The sequence below is a fragment of the Eleutherodactylus coqui genome, chromosome 5, assembly GCF_035609145.1.
Source record: "Eleutherodactylus coqui strain aEleCoq1 chromosome 5, aEleCoq1.hap1, whole genome shotgun sequence".
NCBI classification, from domain to species: domain Eukaryota; kingdom Metazoa; phylum Chordata; class Amphibia; order Anura; family Eleutherodactylidae; genus Eleutherodactylus; species Eleutherodactylus coqui.
In genome coordinates this window covers 176,825,700-176,848,307 of record NC_089841.1, presented here as the reverse complement: position 1 = coordinate 176,848,307, position 22,608 = coordinate 176,825,700, and the positions used below count along the sequence as shown (strand labels likewise).

Genomic DNA, 22,608 nt, shown 5'->3' with positions numbered 1-22,608 from the left:
CCGGACAGCACCTGCTGGGTGAGTATTCCTTTTTTTTTGCTTCCACAGCTGAAAACGCAGCCAAAATGTTGGTAAACTACATGCCAATGCTGCTGAAACCGCAGTAAACCCAGCGTTGAAAAAAATACCTGTATGAGGGAGACCTAAGGCTGAAAAAAGACATATGTCCATCCTGTTCAGCCTATTACCCTCAATGTTGATTTAGAGGAAGACAAAAAAAACCCAATGAGATAGTAGCCAATATTCCTCATTTTAGAGGAAAAAAATCCATCCTGACTCCAATCTGACAATCAGAATAATCCCTGAATCAACAACCCATCTGAAGTATTTAGTGACTATAAGATATTGTAACAATAATATTGTAACATTTAAGAAGGATGCTGAGGCCCCTCTTGAATTATTTTATCGAATTCGCCATCACCACATCCTCAGGCAGAGAGTTATATAGTCTCACTGCTCTTACAGTAAAGAACCCCCTTCTATGTTGGTTTAGAAACCTTTCCTCTAGACATAGAGGACACCCAGTTGTTACATTAAGGCCGGGCTCACACAACCGTATGCTCATTGCGTATTCCCCAGTTTTGAGTGCTTAATACGCAGTACCAATCTCCCATACACTTTCATTGTGCCGCTCACACGAGCAGCTTGAAATACACGAGCAACAAAGTCTCGGTAAGTTCTATCTTGGCACATACATATACACGCGAAGATATTGTATGGGGACTGCTGCACGCAACAAGTACGCATTAGTCATTGCGAACTTGCTGCTTGCTCCTGCGCAACATGCCGGAAACATAGTCATGTGAGCCCAGCCTCACAGTCTTTGGTACAACAAGATCATGGAGGAGATCAATGTATTGATCTTTGATATGATTACTACCATACCAAATTTATATAGTTTCTTTTTTTTTTTCTAAGATATTTAATTTTTTTTAAATTATTTTTTGTTGCCATCTTCTGACAGCCATAACTTTTTTATTTTCCTATCCACATAGTTGTGCGAGGGCTCATTTTTTGCGGGACGTCCTGTAGTTACAATTAGTACCATTTTGGTGTATATATGACTTTCTGATTGCTTTACATTACATTTTTTCTTAGAGACGGGGTAACCAAAAAAAGCGTCATTCTGGCGTTGTTTACTTTTTTTTTCTGCTGACATTCACTGCGCTACTAGGTACAAGTTTGAAAAAAAATAGCAGGGAGATAGGTCCTCCCCTGTCTTTCTCGCACATACTATTAATTACGTGCAAGAAAGATAGGGCAAATCTTACCTTTTCTCACTCGTGAGAATCCTGATAGCGGAAACGAAACCATTGAAATCAGTGGTTTTCTTTCGTCTCATTATGCGGTCGTGAATTTCACGTCCGCATGACGGGGACTAAAACGCGCCCATATGTTAAACCCCTGGTGCAAACAAACACATTGTTAAATCCACCCCCCCCCCCCCCCACTATGCCATATAAAAAGTTCTAGCCAGTCTTTTAGGTATATTATAGTTAGACCCAGCTCCTCTCTTTTATCACTACTGCTTCCTCTATACTTCTGTATATATAAAACTCATTGAGTGCTGTCTCCAGCGAGAATTCGGCTGACAATAGCCAAATATATATGGCCGCCTGCAGACGAGCGGGTCGGATCGGGCGGCGAGAATTCTCGCCGCGGGACTCGACCCGAGCGCCTGCAGAGACGAGCGCGTACTCACCCGCGCCCGGCAGCCCCGGCTCTTTCATGTGCCGGCTGCTGGGCAGCCGGCACATGCGCAGACCGGAGCCGGCGGCCGGGTGAGTGACGTTTCTGTGCAAGGCTCTGCGAGCCCTGCACAAAAATAGGACATGCCGCGGTTTGTTTGCCGCGCGAGATTTCGCGCAGCCAAACTGCGGCCGTCTGCATAGGAGTGCGTATTGTAATGCACTCCTATGCAGGCTTTCAGTGGCGGAAATCCCGCGGGAAATCCGCCCGTGTGCAGGCGGCTGACAAATGGGAAGAGTGGTAGATGAGAGCGATAGAACAACGGAGGAACTGTGACTGTATTATTATGCATATTTCTATGCCAGCTAGGGTTGGTGAAAAGCTGCATGATGACCTCCATGGGCACACTACAGCAGGTATTGCTGGTTCTCACCTAATATATTGGGCAACACAGGTAACATAAATGGCTAAATAGAAAATTAAAATACTGCAGACAGAAAAATGAAAATAATGCTGTATTTATATTTTATGAGATTAGATCCATTGTATTAATCTATCACCTATTTCTTTTGCACTTGTGTCGTTTTTGTTCATTGCAGAAATTGGTGTTCTGTACCCATCACTCGCACCGTGTCTTGTCAAGTCCAGAATGGCACTTTCCTGCAGAGGGTGTACCAGAACTGTCCCTGGGCAGCAGGCTGCTCCGGAGGAAGGTGAGAATACAGACTACAGAGTGTGAAAAGGCACGATGTCCTTTTTGTCCTTTGTCCTCTATTGCTGATTTTCTGCACAACCATTATGTATTCTCTGTCTTGTGTCGTCATTAATATATTCTCTGATTTCTAGTTACAGAACGGTTGTGCGACCAACCTATCGACTCAGCTATAAGACGGTAACTACACTGGAGTGGAGATGCTGTCCAGGATACAGAGGACCAAGCTGTGATGAGGGTAACAAATATAACTGTCCTATAGGATGTATGTGCAGATTACTCTGTGCGCAGGAGAAATTGAGAAATAAACTATGGACAGAAGTCTATTCACCCTACGTTTGTTTGTGGCACATATGTCAAATATGTCCATGGACTCCTAAGGGTTAATGATTGGCAAAAGAGTGTCCTGGGCTAGTATATGTTGTTTAACTTCTTTACTTGCTTATTTAGGAACATGCAGCTTGCTGTATATATAAGTATTCTTTTATGTAGATAGTGGCCTGTTGGTGACGGAGGGCTAACAGTTGCATATGTCACAGGCACCTATCGTAGGTATACAACAGACGCTTCTCCTGACATAGAGTACTGTGCAAAAGTTTTGGGCAGGTTCGGAAAAAATGCTTCAAAGTAAGAATACTTTCAAAAATGGAAGTGTTAAAAGTTTATTTATGTCAATTCACAAACTGCAAGGTGAATTAACAAAAAAGAAATCAATATTTGGTTTAACCACCCTTTGCCTTCAAAACAGCATTGATTCTTCTAGGTTCACTATCACAAAGGCCTCCGGCAGACGGCCGGGTCGGATCCCACTGCGAGAACTCCTGCAGTGGGATGCGATCCGTGCCCCTGCAGTGACCACAGCAGCTCACCTCCTGATGTCTTCTTCGCTCTGCTATGTGCCGGCACATGCGCAGAGCAGAGCCGGCTTGTCACCAGTGACATTTCTGTGTGGGCCTCTGCGAGGCTCGAACAGAAATAGGACATGCTGCGATTTGTTTACCGCTCGCGTTATCACTCAGTAAAATCACGGCTGTCTGCATAGGATTGCATTATCTAATTTCCTGGAATTCATGGAATTTCTGTCCATGTGCAGGAGGCCAAAATCAGGGGCTTTGTAGGGTCATCGTCATATGTTGAAATATAGTCATTAACTGAAACAGAAACATTTGTATAGGAGGTTTAAAACTTGGTGAGGAACAGCCAAATCCAGCTACAAAGGTGAGGTTGTGGAAGACAGTTTCATGTCAGGTCATACACCATGGAAAGACTGAGCACAGCAGCAAGACACAAGATAGCTATACCGCAGCAGCGAGGTCTCTTAGGCAAAGATTTCAAACCAGATAGGGGTTTCAAAATGTGCTGTTCACGCGCTTTAGAAGAAGCACAAGGAAACAGGCAATGTTGAGGACTGTAGACGCAGTGGTTGACCAAGGAAACTTAACACGGTAGATAAAAGACACATCATGCTTATTTCCCTTTGAAATCAGATCTCCAGCAGTGCCATCCACTCATAGCTGGCAGAAACCAGTGGGACCCAGGTACAGCCATCTACTGTTCAAAGAAGTCTGGCCAAAAGTAGTCTTCATGGAAGACCCACAACCAAAAAGCCATACCTTTGAGGTAGAAACAAGGCCAAGTGACTCAACTATACATGAAAACATAGGAACTGGGGTGTAGAAAAATGGCAGCAGATGCTCCGTACTAAATGAATGAAACATCAAATATTTCACTGTAACAGAAGGCAGTTCGTTCTCCAAAAGGCTACAATAAAGATTGTCTGCACTTCTATTTTTGAGAGCATTCTTACTTTGCAGCATTTTTTCCACATCTGCCTAAAACTTTTGCACAGTGCTGCATATGACAAACAAATACCTTTAACTCAATGTGAGTAGATACTCACTGGTTATTTTTATTTTCACTTAGTTGTATCTGTACAAAAAACTGTTGATCCTGATATACATTGGTCAGATAAAAGCCAGGTAATGCATCCCTTGTGGAATATTACATTTAAAGGGATTCTGTCACCACCATTTCGATATTGAGCTGTTAACATAGAGTTATGGGTCACATGGCACACAAACCAAGCATACATTTGTTAAAAGCAGAAGAAAAGTTATTGCTGGTAAAGCCTACTTTTATAAAGTAGCGTCGTGTATGCAAATGGGCCCCAGCGATGGAAGGGAGTTGGCACAAGCGGGACTCAGGCCTCAGGAGGCCCGCCTCCATGACTCAAGGCGGACCCATTTGTATATATTGGTGGCACTTTACAAAAGTACGTTTTGCCAGTAATAACTGATCTGCTGGGTTTGTATGCTATTTGACACATATTGACAGATGAATTTTGATATTGTGGTGACATAATCTCTTTAACGCCCTACAAAATGTATGGCACTATGCCAGAGCGGCATAGCCTCTTCAAAACGCTGACTAGGGAGGTTCGCAGAATTGGACCGCCACCAACCAGATATGGAGGACCTATTCTACAGATAGGTCATTAATACTGGAGTCCTGGGATACTCCTTTAATGTCAGTTTTTAGCTCCATGTATTCAAAGTCATTTGCTCCAAATCATATTGAGGATTCTACCTAGGGGTAGAAGAGACTTTACAGTCTACCGTAGTGTGCTTTACGTGGGTGTTGTTCTCTTTGGTACAAGCAGCTGTATCCCTTCCTGGTTGTGACAGAAGGAAGATGTAAATCCACAGCAGATCTAAGATTATTTTAGTCTGTGACCTGTGCCTCTCTTGCTGGATCTCACGCAGTATCTTAACATAGCACAATATCTAACACTAGCATCTCTTGAGGGGAACAGCAAGTCAAGGGTGCAGGAAAGATGCATGATAAATGACAAACAGGAATTCCCACTGCTTGGTTACTTAATTAGAAACTGTCTTTTAAAATAGATGCATCCAAATATACATAAACAGTTGAAAAAGTACATTGAAGCCTTTTGAATTACCTGGATTTCTGTACTAAGAAAATGTGGCCTAATTGTTATCTACATTATAATTATAGATAAACACAATATAAATAAACTAATAATGCACAAACAGCTTTACCATTCATGACTTTTATTGAGCACATTGGGTAAACATTCACAGCACAGAGAGAAAAAGTGAGCCCCTGTGTTAATGACCTCTCCAATAGTTATTCGGCAAAAGATGTTTCTAGTATAGAGACGAGATTGGAAAGTGACTTATAGGTGCTTTGCCCATTAAATAAAGGCACACAAAGCCTGGTTACTGACAAATCTGTTCTTGACTAATTTGTGTGAATCATGACTCAATGCAAATAACTTTCAGATATAGAGATGGTGTTATGGAGATGCTTGAAGCTGGAAAATGCTTTAGAAGCATTGCTAAAGATTTGTGTGTACGTCAGCTAGACAAATTATCTACAAACTGAGAAAATTCAGGGCTCCTGCTACTCTCCATAGGAGTGGGCATCCTTTTAAGATCACTCAAAGAGCACAACAGGCAATCGTAAAAGAGGTGGGAAAAAATCCAAGGCGAACAACAAATGACCTACAGAGGACTCTACAAACTGCAAATCTTCTGTAGAGGTGTTGGAAAAACACTGAACAAAAATGGTATTTATAGAAGGGCACCATGTAGCAAGACACTGCTATCCAAAAAAATCAATGTAGACCCTCTCAAGATTGCCTGAGACCACTTTGATGTTCCATGGTTTGGGGAAAATATTCTGTGGGCAGATGAGATAAAAGTAGAACTTTTTAGCACAAATGCAGAACACTATGTTTGGAGGAAAAAGAACACTGCACACCAATACCAAAATCTAATCCCAACTGTGAAGCATGGTGGAGGGAGCATCATAGTTTGGGGCTGCTTTGCTGTCTCGTGGTCTGAATGCCTTGAGGGAACAATGAATTCTAAGGTATATCAAAATATTATACTGAAGGACAGAATCCATGACCTCAGGCTGAACAGACATTGGGCAAAGCACACAAGCAAATGAATTGAAGAACTGTTGAAAAAGAAGGGAATAATTGTTTTTGATTGGCCAAGGCAGAGTTCTGACTTTAACCCGATGGAGATGCTGAAGAGGGCTTCTCATGCAAGGCATCCCAGAAATATTGATAAACTAAAATACATTTGTATTGATAAATTCCATATCAATGTTGTGCAAATTTTGTTTGGAGCTACAGGAAACATCTGGTGGAGATGATTGCTGCTAGAGTGGGATCTATAGGTTATCAAATTCAAGGGTTCTCTCTGCAGTGTGAATGTTTATGTGTAAGCTGCGATTGTGCTTATCTATAAAAATTGTACATAGAACTTCTGCTAATTATCCTTATTGGCTGTGGGTGCTGTGAGGAAAAGCCGTCGCATTAAAAGAAATTGCATTTTGAAGTGCGTGTCTCAGTATTACACCCCATGCAATGACACACTGCATTGGGTCTCAGTTGGCAATGGGTGTAATGTGAGGAGAAGCTAAATGCAGCTTCTTCTAAGGGAGCGAGCAGCTTCTCTTTACATAGCCCGCAGCCTGTAAGGATCATTAGCAGAAGTTCTCAAAGAGGAAATAGTCATTTTAGAAATATTAACCATAATGTAAAACTATAATATTTACAGTACTGTGCCTGTAATAACCTGTTAGGCTGCAGGCACATTGAAGGAGCCAACTATACTTAGTTGCTGTTACAGTTTGCGGTCGCATACCTACCCCTCCTAGCGGCTGCAGAGCGCATGCAATACTCCTACTCAGCAGATGCCCGGCTCTGGAGTCTGCTTGCTCACTGGCAGCGGCCTGGAGGGCACACGTTTGCACTTGGCTGTGCTCTAAAAGGTCTGGCACACACCTAATGAATTTTTTCTCTGCCCATCATCTGCTATCCCTGCCTATATCAGGCATCCTTCCTCTATGGAGGGTGCCTGAGTATTGTGGTCCTTTGGTCCTGCTTAAGGTGCTGCTTCAGTTTGTTCCTGATTTTGGCTATTCTTGACTACATTCTCATCTCTACTCTTGACCCCAGCTTGCTATACTGACTACACTTCTGTCTGCTGCCTGTCCCGACCACTAGCCTGTTCTACCATGCTCAACCTGTTCTGCGTGACCCAACATCTGGCTTATTCATTCTTCTGAAATTGTGCTGTCTGTCCCAACCCGGAAAGTCTGAATACACTCCTGGTCACACCCTCAAGTACCGCATCTGAATCTATATAGTAGTGTCAGAGGTTACATTACTGGGACCACTGATGGTGGTTCTATTCATCCGTGCAGCTGAAGACAGATTTTACTTAGCAATGGTCTTCCAACGCTGCCCCTATCCCTATTCAGCTATGCAACTGAAGTGAGTTTTTCTTCAAAGCCTCCAAAATAGGTTAATTACCGTATTTTTCACTCTATAAGACACACTTTTTTCTCTTCGAAGTGTGTGTGGAGTCAGTGCGTCCTATAGAACGAATATTCTGAAATCGGACCCAGCCGGCAGATGAAAAGGATCGCAAATCCTTCTCACAAAGCTGTCAGCTGTTCACATACAAAGCAGGCACAGCATGAGAGCAGAGCAGCAATCCAACAGCTGATTGCTGGTGGCGGGGGAGCAGAAGGGGGCTCAGTAATCAGCTGTTGTACAGGCGGGCGGCTCCTGCTATGGAACCAGTGTAATAAAGATCGCAGATCCGCTCTATAGCAGTGCCCCTACAAAAGCTGATTAGTGAGAGGGAACTGCTGCCCCCCCCCCCCACTCATCAATCAGCTGTAAGTATATAGATGACTTTCACAGCTGCTGGCTACATAGCAGAGGAGCGTGAGCTGTTTGTATGGTGTATACATGCCTAGTTGTGCACAATTGTATACACCATACATAACCATAATGAGACATGCCATGCAGGGCTCCTGGAAAGCTGGGTAACAACTAATGGAATCATCATTACATTGTCACTCAGCTCTTCCAGGATCCTGAATGCCAGCTACAGAGTTATGCAAGCATGTATTTTACATACATCGGTATAACTAGTCAAGCATGGCATTCAGGGCTCCTGGAAAGCTGGGTGACAAGTAATAAGATCATTACATTTACTAAGATCATTACATTTACTAAGATCATTACATTTAATAAGACCATTACATTTACACTCAGCTTTCCTGGGTCCTAAATGGCAAATTGACAAGTGGTATATACTTCATTCCGAGGCAGTACTACTGCTCTTTATTCCTCCTGTAATACATCCCTCAATGCTTAAAATTGCCTACATTTTAAATTTAAAAAAGACTTAAAAGGGGTCATCCAAGTTATTTTTTTAATTAGTACTTCCATGTCAAAAAGTAAAAAAAAAGAGCCTATACTCACCTCTCCTGGTTCCCAACTTGTCTAGCGTCACACCTTTGTACTCCATGCTGGGTCTGTTTAAAAGATGCATGGCTGCCTGTGAAAGGGATGCTGCAGACTGCTGCAGCCAATCACAGACCTCAGTGCTTGAATGCTAAGGTCTCTAATTGACTGCAGCAGCCTGTGGTGACCAGGAGCTGTGGGGACCCAGGAGAGGTGAGTGTAGCAAATTTTATTATGTTTGAGCATGGGGGGCCCTAATTTAAAAAAAAAATTGAACAACACCTTTAGTTATTTTTTTATAATAAGACTAAATGTTTTTAATAATGCAGAAATCCGGGTCATTTTAAAGAGTTTACTTACTTTTTCTTGCCGTATATTTAATATTAACCATTCCAGTACATATTGCTTTGAGTCATGTTTTACAGCAGGCTTTACAGGCCTGAGAGTTAGGACATTCTAATGGGAAACACCAATGCAGAAAATGAAAAACATGTGACTAACGTAAACCACTTGAGTTGGCTGTAGAGTACCGCCTTTCACATGAGTCTACGAAGGAGGGGGTAAGCCCATATATGCATACGGAATAGTATTAAATCTCCTGCAAAGGATTATGCCATATAGCAGAAGATTACTGAGGATTTTGTGTGTTTCACAGGGATTAGGTAAAGATTTGTACCTGTCTCCCAGTAACACTGAGGACTTGCGTACAACATATGTAGGATTGCAGTTGGTATGCACTAACAAGGGTTGTTCCAATTCCCTTAAAGTCTAGCCTTAACACTTATCACCATATATGCATATATGTAGCAAAGTATAACTTGACGCTAAGGCCGCCTGCACATGGGTGGGTTGCACCCTGCATGCGGAATTCCCACAGTGGAGTTCAACCTGGTGTCCGGCCGGTGACCCCAGCTGACCTCTCCAGCATCTCCAGCGCCTCTCCAGCGCCGTCCGGCACATGCGCAGTACAGAGGATGCTGCAGCATCGCTATGGCGATTACCTCCTCTGCTGCGACTGTGCAGCCGTAGCACAGGCCAGCACACGCGCAGTCGAGAGGACGCCACCTCATTGCTATGGCAATGACGCAGCTCCTGCAGCCATTGTGCAATGATGATTGCAGAATGGCCGTGGGATGGATGGCTTCCATTGATTTCAATGGAAGCCAGCCGTGCGTAGCCCGTACAAAATCACAGCATGTTGCGATTTCTCCCCCGCGAGCTGAAAATCGCAATCAATTTCCTCTCGTGGGCAGGAAATCGCTTTTTCTCATCGCATGCTATGGGCTGGATGTGCTGCAGAATCCAGACTGAATTTGCATTGCAGATTCCGCGATCGGCATCTGCTCAGATGATCCGCAGTAAAGTGCGGGAATCGAAAGCCATGCGTTTTCTGAAATAACCTTCATACTCATGGGTACAAATTGCATATTCCATGAGCAGCCCCCATAGTAAGAAAAAATAAAATCTAGGTGATACATTCCCTTAAAGCTGTCAATAAATGGCGGCTCTGATTTCTGCTCTGAAGCCAGAATTGTGAATGTAAATCCTAAAATAATATAAACTGTAACTCATACAAGATAGGTAATACAATTTAGCAAATTTGCAATGATACGTAAAATGCTGTTTAAAGATTACAAAGGCTTTAAGGCTTCAAGGCTTCCATTAACCTGGAACATTCTCTTATAAGTGGGTAGGAGATAAACACTTTTACACTTATCTATAAAAAGACAAGATAATGCATAAAGAACCAATCAGGCGGAGACTTATGAGCATATAATACAATATATAATATACAATGATGATACAATATCATCATATTTGTTTTTCTCTGCATATATGTATTCCTCTGTTTTCTTTAATGGGGTTCTTGTCAGCACAAACCCCCAACTGATATTTCATGCAGTATACTATTCTTCCACCCCCTCAATTCTCACAATAATGAAGAACCTTCCAGATATCAGGCCTTGTGATTTGTTGTTAGCATCAGTAATTAGGTCTTGTCATTCTCTAGCTTTTGGCCCAGAACAACTGTTTTGTATCGTCTTCTTTGTTTGTTTTAGCCCATATTTATCACATTTTATCTTTACAGGAAGAACAGACCCAGTAAGAAAAAGCCAGCATGACACAGCTTGTAGGGAGAGAAGTGTGTTTGGGAGGAGTGAAGGGGTGAAGTAGAGGTGTTACTGAGCACACTGGGGTCAATTTTTGGCAGCAGTACCAGAAAGCATGTCCTCGCTACCAGGGTTGGGCAGAACAAACTATTTTGGTGCCCGAGGCAGATAAGGCAAATGAGCAAGCACCCCCTCTACCCCTTCCAGAACAACCTTAATAAAAGGTGTAAACTAATTTTAGAAGTGCATTTAATCCCCCAAAATAAAGATTATTAATATAATAGCCCCCATGTATCCCTTTTTCCTGCAGCTTGCCCATTTTTGCTCTGTATATCACTCTATCACTACATTTTACCATCTCCCCGTGCCACCACTTGTCTCCTCGTGTTCGCTTCTCCCCCGTGCCATTATTTGCCCACCCTCCTCCTGTGTCCAGTATCTCCCACTGTATCAACACTTGTCCTGTTTCGCCCTCTCCCCTATTCCACCATTTGACCTGCCTCTATGTCTTCCTTTCTCCCTGTTCCATGACTTGTTACCCCTCGTTCCTCTTCTTCCTCACTTTAGCCATTCAAATAAACTATTGTGACCAGAACTCCTGAAACACTCAACCATATGCAGAGACCAATGAGCACTTTCCTTCTAATGGATGAGCTCATTTGTACAAATGCGTCCCTTCTTGGCCTGATATGAGATGGTACTCGAGGCAATTGCCTATCTCTGTCCACCCTTTGTCCCAGCCCTGCTGCCCACCCTTTGTCCCTGCCCTGCTGCCCTCCCTCTCTATTTTTGTTAATATGGCACCTTCTCATTTTTTTTTTGCCTTGTAGAAGAACAGGTGTGGTTGTTATTATTCTTTTTTGTTGCAACGCATATTAATTGTTGGTGCAGTTTATTGGCTGCCGGCTTAGTAGGTTGGATGGGATTCATCATGGATATGTTCCCCTGCTCCCCAAATTACATTGAGTTATTCTGGTTGGCCTTGCTTATTGTTTATTTACTGGTGGATATTTAAATCGGCGAACTGCAGTTGGTCATGGCGCCTCTGAGCCTGCGGTGGTTGGCTGAGGGTAAATGAAGTATGTGAGCTGATTGATGGCATAATTTTGTAGCTTCAAAAACCCGCGCCCATCATTCTCTGAATGGGTGTGTTATGATCAGAATCACTGAGCGGAATATTTCAATACCAATAGGATTGTTGCACCATACTGTCGTTATGTACGTTTGTTAGTAAAATGGCTCCTGGGGTCAATTTAATCCAACTCTCTGTTTGTGTTATATTTGTAAGTTAGGTTATATGGTGAGGCATTAGGTACAGTTGGTTAGTGTGTAGTTGGGGGTGGCGGGGTACCGCCTAGCATACAGAACTCTACAATGTTAGTATCATGCCCCATTTGGGAATGCCTTCTAGGCCTAGTGTAGTTGATAAAACTTGTACAGTCTATATATCGACATGGCAATTGCTCCTGTTTCTTCAAGGGTTCTAATATATAATAACATTGTAAGATGATAGAAATAATGACTATAATCAACGTATTTCATTTTTTTTTCTTGGTATGCTCCCTGCTACATATGAATTTCTCTATGTGCTTGGCAAGTTGTGAACATGATAATTGTTACAAAATCAGATTCTTCATATGGAAAATCATATGAGATAGTTAACCCTTGCATTGCTATAGCTCAAAACTTAAATCTGTAGAATGTGGCCTCAAACTCTGCTCAAGTTTTACACAAGAGCCTATGTACCCAAGAGTCACCACATGCGTCTGTTATGGGACTCTTGGAGAAGGAATGCATCCCTGCTTTGCCCCATCGTCTTTGTTGTTGGGTGGTGAACAGTAAAGGGGAATCCCCTGGCCAAACAGATCTGTCTTATGACGGAACCAAGCAGTGCAGAATTACCTCCATTGACTAAAATAGGGTACGTTCAGTTTCCGTTCAGCTGACTGGCATTCTACCAGATGAATAAGTTCTGCATGCAGGACGTTTTCTTCAGGTATTTTGTGCTGGATCTGCGATGCCCAAATGCTGCAGAAAAGAATGCTTTCAAAAATAGAAGTGCCAGTACTTTATTTTTGTCAAATGCAAAGTGAAGAAAAGAGAACTCTTAATTAACTCAATATTTGGTGTGACCATCCTTTTGCCTTTCAAAAACAGTATCAGTTCTTCTAGGCGCACTTGTGCACAGTTACTGGAGGGAACTCCGAGGGAGGTTTTTTCAAACATATTGGAGAACTAAACACAGATCTCCTGTGGATTCAGCCTCGCTCACATCCTTCTATCTCACCGTGTAATCCCAGACAGACTGGATGATGTTGAGATCAGGTCTCTGTGGGGGCCATATCATCACTTCCAGGACTCCTTGTTCTTTATGCTGAAAACGGTTCTAAATTATATTGGCCGTTTGTTTAGGGTCATTGGCCTGCTGCAGAATAAATTTTTAGCAACATCTTTTATTGTGTCATAAGTTTAACTAGCTAATGACCAGATGTGTTTTTACTGTGCCCGCTAAGTTGCCTCATGCTAGGCTGCTGGGAAAAAAAAAATCCATGGCCAGCAATGGAGCCTGGAGAAACCTCCATTCCCAGCCTTTTAACCCCTTGTATGCAGCAATCTCACCATGTAAGCGCTTGGCAGGGAAAACGATTCCCGCAGTCACCCATCAGTACCCCGCAATGCAATAATGAGCTACCAATGGGTTCGCATGGCAGCCAAAGGCATAGTTAAGGTCTCTGAATCTGTTATGTAGGGGAGCTGTCAAAAGTATACTACATTGCACTACATAAGTAGTGCAGCGTAGTACTCTAGTGATCAAATGTCCTTGACCAAAAGACATGAAAGAAAAAAGTTAAATAATGTTAAAAGTTAAAAAAGTAATGTTTTCCCTACAAAGTCCCCCTTTATTATGGAAAAAATAAACATATTAGGTATCACCATGTTCATAATAACCTGTACTGTAAGGCTGGGTTCACACGGGGCGTATTTGCCATGGAAATTCCGGCGGGAGTTTCGCCGCGGCAAATCCGCTTGCAGCCGCTAATCCCAGGATTAGCCAGCCATGTGGACGAGATTTCTCAGAAATCTCTTCCATGCGGAATGGCGAATCCACCATGGCAAAGCTGGCAGAAGCCGGCGCTGCGGCTTCGCTGGCCGCAGCACGTTCATTTTTTTCCTTTTTCTGCTGCTGCCGCTCACTCCTCTATTGGAGCGCCGGCCGCAGCGGAAGAGCGTGTGGCCAGGCCGCTTAAAAACACGCAGCTAAGTGCCGCGGGTTTTGAATCAGCAGATTCCCGGCGGGAATCTCATGTTTTTTCGCTGCAGCCAAACCACGAGATCTTCGCCCGGAATCCGCCCAGTGTGAACCCAGCCTAAAAATATTATGTTAGTTATATGATAAACGGCATAAGAAAAATAAATAAGAAGATACCAGAATTGATATTTTTCATTCAACGGCATCCACAAAATGCAATTAAATGCAATCAAAGTCTTATGTACCCCAAAATGATACGTTAAATACAATATGTTGTGGCAGTTCTGAGATCACTTCCTTTCTAAGTATTTTGGTACAGGTTTTGGGTGTGTTTCTCTATCTTCTGGCTCTGAAGGTGAGATATGCTTGGCCTCACCTGTGGGTAATTTGTCATGACTATTTAAACTGGCTTTGTGCTTGGCTTCAATGCTGTTTAATTTCAGTGAATTCACTTGCCAGCCTCCTTAGCTCGTCTGCCAAAACATCAGTGGGATCCATACCAAAATATAAGCAAAGTCATCCCATCGAGTAAGTGTAGGCTTGTTAATATGTCACATCCAAGTGAATGCTTTGGATCCATAACCTGAAATACTCACGCAAATGCACCACAGGAGTGGTAAACAATAAAGACAACCGCAACAAGGAAAACCATGTCCCTAAAAAATCTTGCCCAGGATAGGAATCTGCCTATACACAGGTAACCCCGCCCTGAGAAGGGCGAACCTCACCACGTACCTAGGACACTAGCTGACCCTACGTGGGATAGGAGAATACCACAGCAAATAAGATGTAGAAGATAATATCCGCTGTACTTAGCTTTGAGAATACTCAGGCAAACAATAGATCCAGCACCTAGCTCTGACTTCTATCAAGTCAGGCTTTATTCACACGAGGGTATTTATGCAGGTAAATAGTAGCATATATATGCTCATGCAAATAAAGCCTGAGAGGAAAACTGAAATCAAACAGCACTGAAGCCAAGCATAAGGCCAGGTTAAATAGTCCTGACAAATTACCCACAGGTGAGGCCAAGCACGTCTCACCTAATACCACTCCCATCAGAGCCATAAGAGAAACACATACAAAACCTGTACCAAACTACTTACAAAGGAAGCGATCCCAGAACCGCTGCAACACTGTGTATATATGGAATTTTTAATGAAAAAGTAGTAAAAAAAAAAGTAAAAACATAAATTTGGTATGACTGTAAGTGTACTGATCCAAAGAATAAATAACACATTTATACCACATGGTGAGCAGTGTAAAAAAATAAAATGCCATAATTGCTGTTTTTTCCTTCATCTGCCTCACAAACAATGCAATAAAAAATTGAATAAAAACTTACATGTACCCCAAAATGGTACTAATGGAAACTACAACTAATCTCGCAGAACACAAGCCCTTACACAGCTCCGTTGGCTGAAAAATAAATGTTAGGAGTCTTGGAATGTGGTGATGCAAATACAATTATAATTGTGGAAAAGTAGCAGCACATAAAAGCTATATAAATTTGGTATCATCCTAATTATATCGACCCACATTTATACCTTACACTGACCCCTGTAAAAAAACGAAAACGTAAAAATGGCTGTATTTTGCTTTTTTTCCCCCATCCTTCCTGATATAATTAATAAACGTTAATCAATACATTATACGTACCTCAAAGTGGTTCTATTAAAAATAAAACTCGTCCCATGAAATAAAACTTGGCATAATAAAAAAATATTATGATTCCTAGAACGTCACTATGTATAAACAAAAATATCGCCTGACCTATTAGGCGCAAAATAGGCCAGTGACTACAGCATTAAATAATAGTCAGGAGGGAGGGGTATGTATTAGGAGAATAAACACTAGAACGAGGAGCACAATCTGAGATTAGTTGAGGGAAGATCAGTGTTACGATCGTGTGGGCAAACTAAGCACGTGGCCGACACGATCGCGACCAAGAGAGATGAACGGACACAGGTTTCAAGCAACTGACTCTGTGCTACTGGGGAGGTTGACCTCGCCCTACCTAAGCGGGGACATTGCCCCAATAAGGGTAGCCCAGCGGTCTTCGGATCTGGGCCCTAGCTGATCTCAGGAGCCACACACCAGAACAGGACGCAGTCACATGCCACATGTCAGGGACTGAACAACAGGACACACAGAGCAGCCAAAATGCAAACACTAATAGCAGATGATAAGCTGAATATAAATGCGAGGTGTTAGTTTGTACATTGGCCAATGAACTTAAGCTGCAAGGCCCCTCATATCTTGCAGTCCCTACGCTAGCAAGACACATCTACTAGAGGGCCCTAGGGGCCAACCTAGCGCAGACATAGCAAACAAACTCAGCAGCCCAAACTGACACAAAATAAACATACAAAGAGACATGAACCGCAAGGCACAGATCACACAGCAAGCTGCAACAAAACACAGATAGCAGGTCACACAGCAAACTTCAACAGACAAGGATTCATGACTGCTCACCCTGAACACCATACAGAGACTGACCAGGAGCTGGGTTTATATGTAAGCACAGACCCAGGAGATTGGCTAGCAGGAAGTACCACACCCAGCCAGCTCAATCAATTAACCCTGTGAGGGCTGTGCTGCTAGGAAGCTTAGAACTACAGATCCCAGCAGCACATGTAACAATCAGAAGCAATGTCAGGAAATTATTATTTTACTGAAAGAGTAGTAGATGCCTGGAAGAAACTTCCAGCAGACGTGGCAGCCTGAGATAACAGATATAAGCAGCCTGAGATAAGTATCTATCCTAAGAGAAATAATATATCGGCAGACTGAGGCCAGGCTTACGTGGCTGTAAGTAGATGCATGCCATGTGTGTGTCTCTTTTGCACAAGCATGCAGCAAATACACAATGACATACATACTTGCTGGGTGACACCAATCCACATACACTATCTTGGCATGAATGCGTACATAATACGTGCCAAGACAGGACATGCCAGCAATACGAACAAAGAAAACATGCAGGTGTGAGTGGCCCAATAGAAATCAATGGGCTATTGGCATTGCATGTTACGCATGAGAAAATTGCAATTGGGCCTCATGTGGCGCAGAGTGTTAAGCTCTTACGCATGACCTGAAGATTGTGAGTTCAATCCCCACAGAGTTCAGGTAGCCATCTCAAGGTTGACTTAGCCTTCCATCCTTCTGAGGTCAGTAAAATCAGTACCCAGCTCGCTGGTAAATTACCTGAAAGCGCTGGGGAATAAGTTGGCACTATACAATTAACAAGTCCCTTCCCCTCCCCCCCCATGACAATATGCCTATGTGAGACCAACCTGAATGGACCTTCTGATCTTTTTTCAGCATCAATCTTCTAATGCTATGTTCTTATTGCTGAAGTCTTAAAGATTACCTGCACTTTTACTTTAGAGCGATTCTGCTCCTTCGGCTGTTTTCAACTGCTTCTGGCAGCTGAAGACGGCGCCATATAGTGCAGAAAATAGCGGATGGAGCAGAAGCGCTCTGAAGGTGAAGGTAATCTTTAATACAATTATTACAGAATACTTTGATTAATAAAACCCTTTTTGCTTTTCAGGGAACTTGTCACAATGTAGTTTCTGATGGCAACAAGCTTACTATTATGTTTTACAATGAAGACTGGCAGACCACTTGTGATCTTTGACTTGGGCCCACTGATGTCTGCTTAGATGCTTCCTACTCCTATACATTCTTGCATGAATTACAACCACAGGCATGCCACATGTAAAACTAATACTAGACATTAAGTGTATGAAGCTGCCCCCATGAAGTATGAATTAAGCATTTAATCTAATTTTGCAATTATTGGAGTGCTGGGAGGTAACCAATCTACTACAGTAAAATTGATGCTTAAACTGTATTAAGTGGCAGTTTCACTTATATGGCATTGAGGCTGCCTAAGACGTGCGCAGCAAGTAACCTCCATTATCAAACCTCTTGAAAAAGGAGATTAAACTTGTGTGTACAGAACATATTAATGATTTGATGCACAACAAAGTAATTATATGATCTTTACTAAATACGTAGTGCACTCAGCTGCTGTATATAAGATATATTATTTCTATTTTACAGGTCCTACATCCTTGGCGGAGGTGCAGGATACTCCACGCACCAGTACTGTCATTAGAAAACTGCCCCCTAAGGAAGGGGCTAACTTCTCAGGTAACTGACATTATTAATGTATACTTGCAAGGTAAAGAGAGAGCAGCACGCCAGGGGATTTCTTCAAATTCAGTATTTTATTGTGCCCAGTACGACAATGTTTCGACCCTGTCACACCGGGTCTTTGTCAAGTCCTCCGCTGTGACAGGGTCGAAACGTTGTCGTACTGGGCACAATAAAATACTGAATTTGAAGAAATCCCCTGGCGTGCTGCTCTCTCTCTTTACCTTGCAAGTATACAGTATACTGATCCAGGATCGGTTTGAAGCGGGCACCGTTGTTCCAAGATTGCCTTCCCTTGCGATTTGAGGTATAGTGTGTGCTGTGATCAAACTCTACTGCAGGATCTGATTACATTATTAATGTAGTAATCCCAGTTTTCACAACAATGTCCATTAAGAAAATAGATGCATTTGTTACGATCTTCATCAGGTCTGAAAAAAATGAATAATAATAATCTTTATTTACATAGCGCCAACATAATTCCGCAGCGCTTACAAAACAGAGGGAACAGAAACAAAACCACGGTTACATGTAGTAATAATTGATGGAGACAGTAAGGTAAAGGTGCTGCTCCAACGAGCTTACATACTACAGATAGTGGGGGGATACAGAAGGTAGAGGGGCTGGAGATGTGCAAGATGGAGAGTGAGGGATGCTATACACAGACAATGGTTTAGGCCGTATAGTGGCCGAATCGGTATGACTGCAGGGGCAGTTGATTGAGGCTAGCAGGTATTGTAGTTGGTAGGACAGGGAGCATGTTATTAGGCCTAGTACAGAGGGGTTTGGTTTAGGAGATATGGTATGCCTCCCTGAAGAGGTGCATTTTTAGAGCACGCCTGAAGTTTAGTGTGTCAGGTTTTGCCCGGATGGTTTTGGGTAGCGTGTTCCAGAGGACAGGTGCTACTCTGGAGAAGTCTTGGAGGCGGGAATGAGAGGTTCGAGTTAAAGGGGCACTTAAAGGGGTTGTCCCGCGGCAGCAAGTGGGTCTATACACTTCTGTATGGCCATAATAATGCACTTTGTAATGTACATTGTGCATTAATTATGAGCCATACAGAAGTTATAAAAAGTTTTATACTTACCTGCTCCGTTGCTGGCGTCCTCGTTCCCATGGAGCCGACTAATTTTCGCCCTCCGATGGCCAAATTAGCCGCGCTTGCGCAGTCCGGGTCTTCTGCAGTCTTCTATGGGGCCGCTCGTGTAGAATGCCGGCTCCGTGTAGCTCCGCCCCGTCACGTGCCGATTCCAGCCAATCAGGAGGCTGGAATCGGCAATGGACCGCACAGAAGCCCTGCGGTCCACGGAGACAGAGGATCCCGGCGGCCATCTTCAGCAGGTAAGTATGAAGATGCCGGACCGCCGGGATTCAGGTAAGCGCTGTGCGGGTTGTTTTTTTAACCCCTGCATCGGGGTTGTCTCGCGCCGAACGGGGGGGGGGGGTTAAAAAAAAAAAAAAACCCGTTTCGGCGCGGGACAACCCCTTTAATCTGATTTCGCGAGCGGAGCGGAGGGAGCTGGCTGGGTGGTGGATAGAGATGAGGGATGCAATGTAGGGCGGTGAGGTGCTGTGGAGGGCTTTATAGATGAAAGTAGTGACTTTGAATTGAATAAGAAAAAGTGGCAGCACAATTAGCAGTGTAGCAAATTTAAGAGAGGGAAATGGCCACAGCCTAATGCCCCCATCTCTCCTACAAGAGGCAGGAATGGGGTGGGGTAGAGGGCAAGGAGCTTTTGGGTAGTCCTGTTGCATAACAGAAGGATGTGTGATAAAACAACAGCTTTAATGTCTACTAGCGTGACTTTTGCTATGTGGACTCCTCTGCACTATGTATGGCATTGCCTGACACTTTGTATACAATAGTGTGGAAAACAAAAGAGCAAAACAGTAACAAAAATAGTCTGAAATTAAATGAGGCTGGTTGACTCCAAACTTAGAAACAACCACAGGATTCTCAGAGTCAGGAATTTAGCGCTGTGATGCACAGAGCTCATTGTCTGTATGACATTGTGCCTACAGTCTAGTGCTTTCTGATGCTCATTGTAGGGCACAGGAGTCTGTCCTGCTTTTAACCTTCCTGTTTTCCAGACTATTCGTGAGGTCAGATGGGGTTAAAAGCAGAGTTCACAAACTCTGCCAAGCCAGCTGGGACAGAATGGGCAGCTGTGAGAGAATCAGCGGCTTCAGGGAAACTTACTTAACCCATTCAGAGCTACATACAACATGGCACCACTTGGTTGAAAGCTCCTACGTCAGTGTCACCTATTACCATTGGCTGGTCAGAGTGATCAAAAGCTGCATAGGTACCCTAAAAGGTTTAGGTGGCTCCTTTCAGTTCCTGTCTGAGAAACCTGATGACATCACAATGCAAGCCTTGGTTTTGGCTGTCACCCATAACTTTCTAGGGCCGGCGTGGGGAAGGTGGGGGGGGGGGGGGGTTAGTGCTGCACTGTGCAATCCACTTGTTGCCAGAGCAACTACTGAAATGTGGCCAGGAAATGAGATGATTATAAAAAGGCAAAAAGAGAGTGAAAGATATAGAACACTGGTGCATTAGTAATGGGGAGATTCCCATAGAAGACACAATAATTCAGCAATCACGTTAATAAAGGGTCTGTAGTAAATATATAGTGTGCAAAATGCAAAGCAATACGTGAATAACAGCAAAGGAGTGATAAATGAACTGAGGAAAACAAGATTAGTAAGACTGAAGAGGCTAGAAAGCAGGGATGGACCAGGAGAATAGGTCAGGGATGAGAAATGACTGCAGACAGAACGGATGGCAAGGCAGTCTAGGAGTAGTGGAGGGAGAAGGGAGGGCTATGTGAAAGGAGCGCAGGGAATGAGAACGAAAAAAAAGATTGAATTAAAAACATCTGTTGTAATATGATGGAGAGGCCGACACACAGCTCTGTAATTATGTGCGGATTCCGCGAGCAAGAACACACATTCTACACACTCATATTGAAATTATTGGATTTTATTCGTGGCTCTGTTCACATCACGTATGGGCCGTAAAGTTGTTTTAAAAAAAAGAGTGAAAACGTCTGCGTTTTTGGAAGAGGAAGTGAAGTTTTGGTTACTTTTTTTTTTTTTTTTAAGAAAAATCCAAATACTGTATATACAATGCATAGACACAGTATAAGATATTCATGGCAATTCAATTCTATTGAAACAATGTATCACAGTGTAGCATATAGGTTTTTTTATTCCAGATGTTATAGCATGCTATTAACACGTTAACCCGTTAAACCTATGCAAAAAGGACTCTCTTGTATCAATATTCTTTCAGCAGTGGCAATTCTTTTTAGGACACTCTCATACTAGCATTTTTTAAAGCAGTGTTTTTGTGAGCGTTTGCCTGCGTTTTTACTACATATTTTGTGCAGTAGCAACACAGGCAAAACACGCTGATGTCACCATTTTTTCGCCCATAGGAAGGAGTGTTAAAAACACTGTAAACGTTGCAAAATGTTGTATACAGCGTTTTTAATGCACCCCATTCATTTGAATGGGGAATGCAGGGTGTCAAAGACGCACTGAACACTTGAAAATAGAACATACAGCATTCGTTTTAGTGGGCGTTATAAATTCTGCGCTAAAACGCTCATCTGAGAAGCTCCCTTTAAAATGAATGGAGGCTTAGTGCAGCGTTTTTACATTGTAAAAGAACCGCCTGTGTGAGAGGCTGAAGGGCGGTTTCACATCTGCGTTCAGGGTTCCGCTTTTCTGTTTCATTCAATACGGCTCTGTGTTCAATGAATAGCCAAGCACTGCCTGTGATTGGCTGAGCGCTGCGACCAATTACAGGCAGCACTCAGCTGTCATTTAGTGAATGGCTGAGAGCTGCCTGTGATTGGCTAAGTGCTCAGCCAATCAGATACAGCCCTTTCAGCAGGCGTGGATTTTAAATCCCCACCTGCTGAAAGAGCTTCAGAGCAGTGCAGGGAGAAGACAGGCTAGACATTCCTGAGTCCCGGCTGCTGAGAAGAGGTGAGTAATTTTTTTAAAATTTTTAACACATTCTAGGGATGCTTTCAATGGGACTGCAGAAGTGTCGGTCCCATTAAAAGCAATGGGAGAACATCGCGATCCTCTGCCACAGCTGTGGCAGCTGTGGCAGGAGATTCTTTACTCCTCGCGGAGATGAAGAAATCCTTTGCCACAACTATCACAGCTGTGACAGGGGATTCTTTACTCCCCGTGGGGAGTCCTCTTGGCACTGATCACTGTCACGGTGCTGTCACAGTGTTCAGTGACAAGGGGTCTCCCCGCTGGGGAATATTGACGCGCACCACGGACCTATGGTGCACGCAAGTCCTATGTTTTGCAGGTACGTGCGTTTGCACGCCTGAAAACACGGACATGGGAACACGCCATAGGGAA

At 43.2% G+C, this 22,608-nt stretch overlaps 1 protein-coding gene across 3 annotated transcripts in view; it reads left to right on the top strand.

Annotated features, from left to right (window-relative positions):
* The window catches only part of EMID1 (EMI domain containing 1), a 74,408-nt gene that overhangs the window by 10,584 nt on the left and 41,216 nt on the right, over positions 1-22,608 (top strand). For all 3 annotated transcript variants that reach the window (XM_066603814.1, XM_066603815.1, XM_066603816.1), the window contains exons 2-4: positions 2,289-2,402; positions 2,536-2,639; positions 18,129-18,218. In XM_066603814.1, coding sequence (XP_066459911.1) covers positions 2,289-2,402; positions 2,536-2,639; positions 18,129-18,218 — 308 coding nt within the window. The remainder of the gene's footprint in view (positions 1-2,288; positions 2,403-2,535; positions 2,640-18,128; positions 18,219-22,608) is intronic.